Source organism: Spea bombifrons, chromosome 6, assembly GCF_027358695.1.
Source record: "Spea bombifrons isolate aSpeBom1 chromosome 6, aSpeBom1.2.pri, whole genome shotgun sequence".
Taxonomy (NCBI): domain Eukaryota; kingdom Metazoa; phylum Chordata; class Amphibia; order Anura; family Pelobatidae; genus Spea; species Spea bombifrons.
The window spans coordinates 19,454,468-19,466,608 of NC_071092.1; the positions used below are offsets into that span (position 1 = coordinate 19,454,468).

At 39.6% G+C, this 12,141-nt stretch overlaps 1 protein-coding gene across 2 annotated transcripts in view; it reads left to right on the top strand.

Annotated features, from left to right (window-relative positions):
* Window positions 1–12,141, top strand: part of CENPM (centromere protein M) — a 124,041-nt gene that overhangs the window by 33,502 nt on the left and 78,398 nt on the right. For both annotated transcript variants that reach the window (XM_053469099.1, XM_053469100.1), the window contains exon 3: window positions 9,367–9,465. In XM_053469099.1, coding sequence (XP_053325074.1) covers window positions 9,367–9,465 — 99 coding nt within the window. The remainder of the gene's footprint in view (window positions 1–9,366; window positions 9,466–12,141) is intronic.

The window sequence follows — 12,141 nt, forward strand, 5'->3', positions numbered from 1 at the left end:
GGGAGAGAGGGAGAGAGTGTGTGTGTGTTAGTTAAATGAGGGTATAGGGTGTGTGTGTGTGTTAAATGGGGGCATAGGGCATTTCTGGAGTGGCGTTAAGGGGGCATTTAATAGAGCACTCTGCCTCCTGAAATGCCTTATACCTCCCTATATGCCACTCTGCCCCATAATATGCCTTTTAACCCCCTAAATGCCAGAGTGGCATATAGGGGTATAAGGCATTTCTGGAGGCAGAGTGCTCTATACAATGCCTTTTAATTCCCTTAATGCCACTCTGCCTCCTGAAATGCCTTATACCTCCCTATATGCCACTCTGCCCCATAATATGCATTTTAACCTCCTAAATGCCAGAATGGGATGTAGGGGTATAAGGCATTTCTGGAGGCAGAGTGGCGCATAGGGGGTCAAAAGGCATACCATGGGGCACAGTGGCATATAGAGGGTTAAAAGGCATATCATGGGCCACAGTGCCATATTGGAGTGGCAAGCCTTGGGCAGATGTGCGTAACTGGGGGACAGGTTGGAAAATACAAGAAATAAAAACAAAAAAAATATTTTTCTCAATCATAGCTTTTATTAAAAAAAATAGTTTACATGAATTAACATTTACTGGTAAAACTTTTTTCCTTTGGGGTCGTCTTAAATTCAGGCTTTTTCTTTTTTTTCCCAAGTTAATATTCAGATTTTGGGGGGTCGTCTTATAATCAGGGTCGTCTTATAATCGAGCAAATGCGGTATTTATTAAATTTCCATATTTTTTGAGGATGTTCCTTCCAGTGTGTCTCCTGTAGGAACATTATATCTATCTTATTCTCTAATAGATATCTATATAGGCAGCCTCTTTTCTGTGGTGTGTTTAAGCCCTTAACATACTGGGTTGCTATTCTAAGTGACATTCGGGTAGACGCTATCTCCCCATTTCCATCGCCATCTAAATGATCTTCCCCCACTACATACACACATTAACCACCATACGTACCGTCAAACATTAACCATTGCAGATGAGTTACAAAGCAACATATCATTAGCTATTAACTCATATCCTGCAGCCGCCGCAGGAAATATTCCGGTAACTAGATTGCACTGGCCCCTATTTAAACTATATTTAATATTATGCTTTACCCTACATCTGTAAAAGATTTAGTGGCATGAAATATCGATATAGACCAACAATTATACAATACTATAATGTAATAGATGAAGAAAAAAAAAAATTAAAAAGTATTATTCTGGTTCCAACCCGGAATATAAGTAATAGTGAAATACCAAATTATTAGTGCCACTGTAAGTGAATGAGGTTATTAGACCCCAAAAATAGGTTTAATTATATATTTAATACTGTGTATTTAATTAACTCATAAATTAATGTGAATCCTCATAGTAAATTAAAAACTAATGATAAAGTACCAAAAATAGTGCCTATTCATTAAATTATTTTTATACCTATCAAGTATATTTGATTATATCACCAGAAGTGTTATAGATAATTATGTATCAAGTACAAGTATCTACAATATCTATAGAATCATCAATCAACGTGTATGTAATGTGCATTTCATATTATCATTTTTCCATAAAGATACTTCATTAATGTGTCAAAGTGTCAACATTGTCAGTGAAAAAAAGTTTAGTCCAGGTTCCATAATGTAATCTTTTCTTGTATTGACTTTGGATCCTTCAAGAAATACGAATTTTCCTTATAATAAACCAGTATTGCAGTAGGAAATGTCCATTTGTATCTAATTCTGTTTTTCTTAAGGATTTGTGTAGAATTAATAATTTTTTGAGGAATTGAATTCAGATTCTTTTTAAAATTTTGGACAATTATATTTTTTGAATGTAGATTTATGAATCTTAATATAACATCTCGTGGAAGGGACGGATCCACTTCATTAGGTTTACGTAATCCATGGAAATTGTCTATATAGTGGAGGCCGAGTTGCTCTAAAGGTATAAAGGAACTAAAAAATTGCTCCAGGAAGGTATGCATCTGATCGTTTCCGACCGATTCCGGAATTCCTCTAAAGCGGATGTTTTTACGTCTTGAGCGATCTTCAATTTCATTCACCTTGGTCTGTAAAAAAATTATTCTCTTATCAAATAGTCAGTTTATAGTTTTTAAATTTGTGTTTTCATCTTGGACTTTATTGGGTAGATTTGCTTGGATTTCCACTTTTTCAGCTAGATATTCAATTTATTTCTTTAAATCCATGGAATTTTTATCCATATCTTGTTTCAATTTAATGTATAATGAGTCGAGCATTAGCCCTAATGACTGATTAATGATCTCCTGAGATGGTATTTCTTCTTTGGATAGATTCAAATCAACTGTGGCCCTTTGTTCCAAGGAAAGTGATTTTCTTGACTTTATTACATCTCTAGAATCTCCACTAAGGGATTTCCTTGTGTTTATCATTTCTGGTTCTGACTGTTTTGGCGAATAGAAACTGTTGATTGATTTTGTTTTAGCCAAAGCTTTTTCTTTATCTTTCTTAGGAGCCATAATTCTTTCCTAGGCAATTACTCGGTAATGGAAAGCAGTTAGTATATACTATGTTTATTAATCAATAATGTTTATTAATCAATATGAAGGTCAGCAATAGCCAGTATTAATAAACAATTAGTATATACTATATTTGATATTTATTCCTTTCACCACAGTAGTTAGTATTGAGATCAATTAGCTTATATTGCATTAGGTAGTTTTCTTTTTTCTACACCATTTAGATAATATTGAAATTAAATCAATTATTGAATACTGCATTCAATAGTGTAATGTCCCATTGCTGTTTCTTTCCTTCTTTTTCCTCAGTCTTCTTGATAATTTATAGGAATGTGTAAAAATGCAACCACAAGCCAACCATCAGGGTCTGAAAACAAGTAAGGGGGGGGACCCTGTTACTGGGTACTCTCGTTCAGCATATCAAACTAGGGCTCCCACCCGCCAGCTAGACTTGTGTCCCGTGTAGCTCCTGTGTAATACCGTGCTGAAACGCACGGAGAGGAGCTGCGTCTACCCCGCTCCCTAACCCCTCCAAAAACTCGCCCGTCAAGCCCCCTGTGCACTAAGCGCAGTTAAGCCACGCGTGTCGCACCACGTCCTCACTCCGGGAGGTTGGATCCGACGGATAGCAGCAGACAGCGGACGGAAGACGGGAGGCAGCTGGCGAAAATGCTGGGATCATCCCACTACAGGAGACATCCAGCAGCAGGTCCTCTCAGGGTAGGGAACAGGCTACCAGCACCGGAACATGTTGCGAGGCGTGCACGTCCGCGTACACGCGTCACGTCATCACCACAACACAATCGTTTAACAAACCCCGCTCCAGGACACCTGAATTGATAAACTTTGAGGGGATTTTCCATCACTTTACCTAATTTTGTGAAGATTTAAAGGGAAAATGTAAAAAAAAAAAAAAATTATAAATAAATTTGGTGGGTTTTTTTTTCTCTCTAATGTTCACTAGTTTTTACTAGATTTCTCATTCTAAATTTTCAGCTAATCATCCAACTATGGTATCAAAAGAAAGCTCTATCTCTCCTTGACACTACAATATGTAGTTTACATTGGTACACTATTCACAGGAAAAGAGAATAATCGCTGAACCGACATAGCGCAAAAAATGGCAAAATTGCTCCGGGACTTGAGGTACCAAAAACCCCTGGGATTGAAGGGGTTAATGATCATGCATTTACATAAACCGATATTAAAAAGTATACATCCCATAATAAAGAATATACTTGCAGATGTTAAAAGAAGCCAGTAACAAATATAAATAAATATATAGAGATCCATATGAATTAAATCTCCAAAAGAATATATATATTAATAAAGTACCAGAGTATGTGCAATCAGTGTATGTAATAGGCACTTACAGAGATTTAACCAGTGCAGTTCCATATAAAAACAATCAATGTTAATACTCCAAACAAATAATGTGAATTAAGTGAAACCGAACAACCAGATAAGCAAAAAAGCTAAAGCATGGTCACGCATGCGCGATAACATAATCTCTGATAGAGCAGTGCGAGTGTAATCAAAAGATGCGCTCGCATTGCCAAGTGCATATATCAGGTCACTATCTATTATCTAAAAAAAAAAAAAAAAAAAAAAAAGTAATAGAGACAATATCTAATGTGAGTGAATAGATGTATGATATATACCGTGAATAAAGCTAAATAAAACTAATAAACGTTGCTGGTTCTTAAAATATGGATGAAGGACTCAAATATTTACAAAGACCAAGAATGGAAAGGTCATAAATTATGCAAATATACAGTGATATATCATAATGTGAAACAATAAAGTGCAAAATAACTGTAAAAACAACCAATTCTAAAAGAATGAATGATAGAAACATTTAAATACTTAAAGAGAGTCAACATGACAAAGGAAGTTCTACCCAGGAACACAAATTTGCATCTAGACCAATTTCTTTCCGTTTGAATACTAACCTATTGCGTGGAACCGTGTCAAACGCCTTGGCAAAATCCAAGTAGATTACATCCACTGTAACACCCTGATCTACACTTCTACCTACTTCTTCGTAGAATGCAATTAAATTAGTTTGACAGGACCTATGTTTCATAAAACCCAAAATGCTGATTTTTGCTAATACTGTTCCTGATGAATTCCTGAATATTATCCCTTAATAAGCCTTCAAATACTTTCCCAACCACAGAAGTTAAACTCACAGGTCTATAATTTCCAAGCAAAGAGTTTGAACCCTTTTTGAATATAGGAACCACATCTGCCTTCCTCCAATCCCATGGTACAATTCCTGAAAGAAAAGAATGCTGGAAAATTAGAAACAGGGGTTCAGGTATTTCCCGACTCAGCTCCTTAAGTACACGTGGGTGAATACTGTCAGGCCCCAGAGCTTTGTTGACATTAACTTTCGTTATTTGCTGCAGCACCTTGTCCTGAGCCAGCCAATCAGTTTGAGTGCAAATTATTTTCAGTACCCATATGTATGTCCATTGCCATAGGTTCTTCCTTAATATATACTGAGGAAAAATAGTTATTTAAAGTTTTTGCTTTTTCCTGTCCTCCTTAACCAACACTCCCATCTCTGTTTTTAGTGAACCTACACTTTTTTTTTTTTTTTTGAATCTATGCACTTAAATAATTTTCTGGGGTTAGTTTTGCTCTCTTTGACTATTACTCTCATTTTCTAGTTTAGCCGGTCTAATCACCTTTTTGCATGCTTTATTGACTTCCTTATATCTTATATAGGATGCCTCTGATTCATCTGATTTAAATGCTGTAAAAGCCATTTTCTTATTTTTAATTTTCTGGTTTACTTCCCCACTAAGCCACATTGGTTTCAATTTGTTTATTTTATATTATTACCTAGTAGTACTGAGAAGTGTACCTTGCTAATATTTGTGTGAAAATACTCAATTTTCCCTCTGTTTTTTTATCTATAAAGAGTTTATGCCCGTCAATACGTTGTAAAGCTGCCCTTATCTTATTGAAATTGGCCTTTTTTAAATTATATGTTTTAGTGTTCCCCATGGGCAATTTCTTTTTTGAGTTTATTTCAAAAGACACCATATTGTGATCATTATTACCCAAGTGCTCCCCCACTTTAGACAAAAGATCAACATTGTTTGTTATCACCAGATCCAGACAAGAATCCTTTTTAGTTGGTGCTTGTACCAGTTGGGACGTGAAGGTGTCATTTAACAGGTTCAAAAACCTGAATCCCCTTGCAGAACTACTAGTCCCTCTATCGCAATTTATGTCTGGGTAATTCAAGTCTACAATATATCTGCTTCTTTTTATTCTTCACTCCATTCTCTACCTTTCTACTTTTATACACCCTTTTATATACAAGACCCATTTTATGGAGGATAATGTGCCATCAATGTGTGACCCATGTTACAATAGAGCATATTTCACAAACCCCCCGGACAGAAAAAACAATGTTGGAGCAGGTTTACTAGCCTCATCATTTACAATTCAAATAATAAAATATCTTTCAGATACACAGGGTAGATAAGTTGTTGTAACCAGACCAGATCTCTGTGCCTGTAACACCGATTCGTAGGGGGTGTTAATTGGTGGGAGAGACCGAATTATATTTTGAGCCTAGATTAAACTCGACCCGAGGGGTGGCTTCAATCCCGCACCATACGCTAAGACAAGTTTAGTAATTCTTATCAGATGGGCAACTCATTGATGTTTGGAGAACACATCACAAAGACTTAACATTTTACTCACTACCACATAAAGTGTACACAAAGTTAGACTACTTGTTTATCACCCATATGCAGCTCCCACTGGTTTTTACTTCATCGAGCCAATGATGTGGTCAGATTGCTGTTTGATCTGCATTGACTTCACCAATCAAATATACTAGACCATGTGAGTGGAGACTAAGCAACACTTTCCTCCAAAGCAGGCATACAGGAAAAGATTGGGCATATAATAAACCAGTAGATGGAGGCCCTAATAAATACGGATCAAGTGACAAAGATTATATAAAATAAAAAAACCAAAAAAACAACATTCTTGTCTAGTCTAGCACCACAGCTGGTCAAAAGTTTAACTTAAATAAGGAAGCCAAACCAGCTATTCCAAAAGAAAAGAACTGAAAAATATTTGCCAAAAATACTGCCTAACAGCTTTAAATGTCTTCTTACCATCCCTTGTATACCTAGACTAGATGGGATTTACTTCCGGTCAAGAGGCAAACGTTACCACCAGCAAAATCATAAACATGATTCGTGTTGCGAACACCATAAAAAAATAAAACTATTACTCATGTCGGTGGATGCCGACATGTATAGGTTTAGTGTACTCGCAGCCGACGGCGATACCTGGGAACTTGCCGGGTGAAGCACCGATTCTCTGGGTCAAGACCCGAATCCTCAGGGTTGTGGGGTCATGCCCATCGACGTCGTGGGGCCAACCGCGTTCCGCAAGGGAAGTTTTTTTTCCTTAACCTACGATCGATCCAGTGATTCATAAAAGCAGGGGGAAGTGTTTAAAGTAGCTGCATATGCAGACGAAATGCTATTTGCAAGAGTAAGTCATGGAATTTCCTGTTCCTAGTTACTTCCTGTAAAGGGAAATGTTAATACTTCAGCATACCAAGATATTTTGGGCAATGCTATGCTTCCAACTTTGTGGTAACAGTTTGGGGAAGGCCCTTCTATATTCCAGCATGACTGCCCCAGTGCACACAGCAAGGTTCATAGATATGGTCGGATGAGTTTAGCATAGCCAATGGCAATTTATAAAAAGAGCTTACGAATTCACTTACTAAATACAGCCAAGACACTTATCCCCTTGTTCTGAATCCAAAGTGAGCCACCCACCATTGCAATCTGAATAACAAAGATGGCGTGTAGACAAATGGAGGAGCTTATCCTGTTCAGGAGCAATTACTTCTGTATAACTAAATGTAGGCAGGCAATGTAACAAAGCGTTGGTGCTTCCCATAGTCCCATGTCTAGTGACAAAGATGGCTATGGGAAACTGGGGACAGAATTTGCCTTTGCCCCCAGTCTCCCATAGCCATCTTTGTCCCATCCTCCCACTGCCAAGCATGCCCCCAGTTACTTCAACTTACCTGGCCGAAGACCCCGATGTGCACTCTGTTGGATTCCCGCTGTCAAACATCTGTGCGATGCAGGCAACCCCGCTGCTGCTGCCGGCGGCTCCACCCACCCTTCTCACTGAATGGGGCTGACACCACCCACAAAGGTCATTGAGCAGAGCTGGTGCCGCGCACGAAAGTTATTGAGTGGCGCCGGCTGACTCACTTCTATTTCTAATCGACAGGGGTGGCATTTTAAGAAGCCGTTCCTGTTGATCAGAGCTGGCCAGCGCGACTCGGTGACCTTCGCGGATGTCCGCTGCTGCCGGAAAGGAGGATCCAAGCCCCCCTTCAGTGCTGCGGGGGATCTGGACCCAATTATAGGTTTGGCTCACAAACACCTGGCGCCTGGGATTTGTCGAGCCCTGGCCTATTCAGTCCTCGCCTAGATCAGTACTGGGTTGCATGATGCCCTTTCGTTGTTGCATGGCCCTTCTTTGTTCTAAGTCATAGGATGTGGTGTTACCTTCTGGTGTGCAGCACCTGCAGAGGGTAGCTGTGAAAATGTGCTCTTGTGCTATAATAAACAGCTGTGAAATCGAACTGGAGAATTTCATTCACAAAATATAGAGATACTGGTTGTAGTGGTATGTTATAATAAGGGAACTGCACTGTGTGTTTCTCTTAATAACATGTAAATGGGCCAAAAGTTACTTGACCCTACCCTGTAAAGGAATAAATGTTATTGCAGAGAGGGTAATTAAACATGATTGTGATGAGCAAAAGGCAAAAATATTGAACCTGATTCTGAAAGCAAAATCCTTTTGATAAACGGGCTCATAAAAGGAGAGAAAATAAAACAAGAAAAAACATGTAGTGTAGTATTCCAGAAATCCTTATTAGTGGAAATTATGCATCAAATGCACTCACATTTGCCCAAACCAAAGCAGACACTTCAGGGGATCTTGTGAGAAACTTCCTTCTGTAGAGGATACTTTTGAGACCTCTAGGATGTGCTCATAACAAGTTAAAAGCAAAAAAAAAGACAAAGAGCAACACAATAGTGAAATATTGTATGATATCTTGATTATTTAAATATGCAACAGATGCACTTATGTCTAATCCAAGATTCAATAGGCACTTTCAAAAGTCAGGTAGGTGGCTATCTTCTTTATGGTCGAGTAACCTTCAATACACTCCAGGAGTAGGGATGAAGAAAAAACTTTTCTCTGTCGGATTTCCATATCATTCATCCGTGTCACAAATAGTTAAAAGTGAGTACACCCCTCACATTTCAACACTGAAGAAATTACACTGCTACAATGTAAAGTAGTGAGTGTACAACCTGTATAATAGTGTAAATTTGCTGTCCCCTCAATATAACAACACACAGCCATTAATGTACTCACTTTTGTGAGATACTGTATAAAATACAAAATATAAAGTCTCATGAGAATCAGTGCAGTTCTGAAAAGCATTTCGCCCTTTCCCAGGCTTCTACCAGGCATCCACTGAACTTTCCAATGGTCTTCTTTATCGTTAATCTAAGACAATACTCATTTTTATAGATGAAATGACCATATTAGATAGATCAAATTACTTCTTACTGCTGTCAAATTGTAGGTTTCTATGAGAAATGTCCTGTAAACATTTACATCTTTTTCTCAGATAAGCATTCATTTGGTGAGCGCATACTTCCAACATACTGTAGGTTAGAATTAGATATGCTGGCCAGTGCCATTTTTGTACATGTGCCCTGAAAAAAATAATGTTGCAACCCTATATCTATGTACCAAACTTATGCAATTTTCTTTTGCAGTCACATGACACAGTCCCTTCCCTTGCCTTATGAGAGAGAGCATCTTCGTCCACGTTTTGACATGGTGGTGTTTCTAATCAACCTGCGTAGCCAATTTAGGTAAGAATTATCCAACGCGTATGTTTTTTTAATTCCAGGTTGTAATGCAACAAAATAGGTAAAATGCCAAGTGGGGTGAACACGCTTGCAAGGCACTGATCTTAATATCCCCTGTAGGGATAAATCCCCGTTTATGGAAAAGCTTAAATCACTGTTAGAACTACAGATAAGTCTTGGATGCCCCAAAGAAGGACAGAGGTGAAAATAAGATTCTCAGCCTTTCTGTCAGCACCTTCCTGGTCAGCCACGGGGATATTGCCCCAATCACTCTCACAAGGAGGAAGGTCACATAGGCCATTCCTTTCAAGAAAGAGGAAGACTGGAAAGAATCTACTTCCCCAAGGTACCCTGGGATCCTAAGGGTTTAGCATGATGCCACCAGTATTTCAATGGGGGAAAAGACAACTGGTTTACAATTACACAAAATCCCTTTGTAGGGAGTGCCATTTCAGAAGGCTACCGGTTACAGTTTCAGACCTTTTCTTGATATCTCACCTTCCTCAAGATTATACAAGACGTGCATTTCTTCTATAGGCTTTCAATCAGTTCAGAGAATTACAGTACAGGCTATTATACCAATCCCTTTGCAAGAACAGAAGACCTGCGTTTTTTTTTCAACAGTCACCTCTAGGGATGCACTGATATGTCAGTGGCCAAAATATATCGACCGAAAAGGGCATTATCAGCAAAATGCCGAAATAAAAAAAAATGGCTGAAAATTATCGTCCGCAGGGGCCAGGCTGGTTACCTGTGCGTTGGTCGCACACACTGTACAAGCAGGGTCTCTTGTACAGGCCAGCAGAATCAGGAACCCAGCGGAGTCATTTGAATGCATGTCACATGACTCCGCTTCCTCCCCTGTTCCCCTGGGGGCAGGACAATTACTATTATTATTATTATTATTATTATACTTTATTTATAAAGCGCCGACAGATTTCGCAGCGCTGTACAAGGTAAAAATATTACAGATAACGACAAGTACAAAATGACAAGCAATTGACATACAGATACAAGAGGAATGGAGAGCCCTGTTCCCGCAGGAACTTGCATTCTAGGTGGATAAGGGTTGAGAAACAGGAGGTGAGGACTGCGTGGTAGTCAATGATGTTAATGGAGAGGGAGTTTGTCAGTGGTAGGCATATATAATATGTAATATTGTGGCAAGGTAACGGAGTCTGTCTATGTCAGTGGCAGGTTGGAACGCTCAATATGCCCAGCATGAGGGGGTTAAAGTCAGCAGGTGGATCCAATTAACCTGCACTGAGGTGTTTAAATGGTGGCCATTAGAGGCTGAAAACGGTCAAAACAAACTGTGTTGTGCTGCTACTGTTTTGCTGACTGGAACTGGAGTAGCTGGCCAGTTGGTTAGTGAGATAAGAACTTTGTATAGGAAGTCTCCAAGATGGAGTAGGATTTGTGTTTATTTTTACTGTGGAGCACAACACTGTGGACCTTACAGAAAGCTATAATAAACCACGTTTTGCTTTTATTCTGCCGGTGTTTGGAGTTTCTTGTCTGTAATCGGGCCATCCTGCCACTATATATATATACCGTATTTGCTCGATTTATAAGACGAGGTTTTTTCAGAGCAAATGCTCTGAAAAATACCCCTCGTCTTGTAATCGGGGTCGTCTTCTAATCAGACCTCAAATGAGGTCTGACTATTAGACTAAGATCCAGATCCCCCGCATCGCTGCAGGGGACCTGGATCCTCCTGTATGGTAACCTCAGCTGCTGCCGGCGTCTATCACCGAGCGCCAGCAGCAGCCGAGATTGCATAAGCGCATACCTTCCTGCTCCCGGGATAGCCCGCCCACTGTGGGGAAGCAGAGCCGGCCGGGGAGATTCCTCCAGAAGCAGGACCGGAACCCGGCGGTACTGCGCTGTCCCAAAGAAGACCTCTTCAATTTTCTGGAGGAGGCGGGGCCTAGCGGGGTCACATAGCGTCATGCTGTAATCCCGTGGGAGCTGCAGCAAGCGCTGAGGCATCGCGGTGAGTGCAGTGCCTGAGTGGGTAGGTAAGTGTCTGGGTGGGTAGGTAAGTGTAAGTGTCTGGGTGGGTAGGTAAGTGTAAGTGTCTGGGTGAGTAGGTAAGTGTAAGTGTCTCAGTAAGTGTCTCAGTGGGTAGGGAAGTGTCTGGGTGGGTAGGGAAGTGTCTGGGTGGGTAGGGAAGAGTCTGAGTATGTAAGTGTCCCCCTATATTCACTCTGTCCCATGAAATGCCTTTTAACCCCCTATATGCCAGAGTGGCATATAGGGGGTTAAAAGGCATATCATGGGACAGAGTGGCATATAGGAGGGTATAAGGCATGCCTGGGGGCAGATGTGCATAACTGGAGGGCAGGTTGGTAAATAAAAGGAAATTAAAAACAAACAGTTTACGTGAATTATTATTTATTTACTAGTAAAACTTTTTTCCTATGGGGTCATCTTATAATCAGGCTTTTTCTTTTTTTCCTAAATATTCAGATTTTGGGGGGTCGTCTTATAATCGGGGTCGTCTTATAATCGAATACGGTATATTGTTGATTTGTTTTCTCCAATTTTGGTGTGTTACTTTTAATAAGTGTGATTAACACACCAAAATTGGACAAAAAATAATTATATATATATGATTAATAGCAATCACACTCCTATCATGCTAAGTCAGCCAGTACATGCTGGAATCTGGGAATG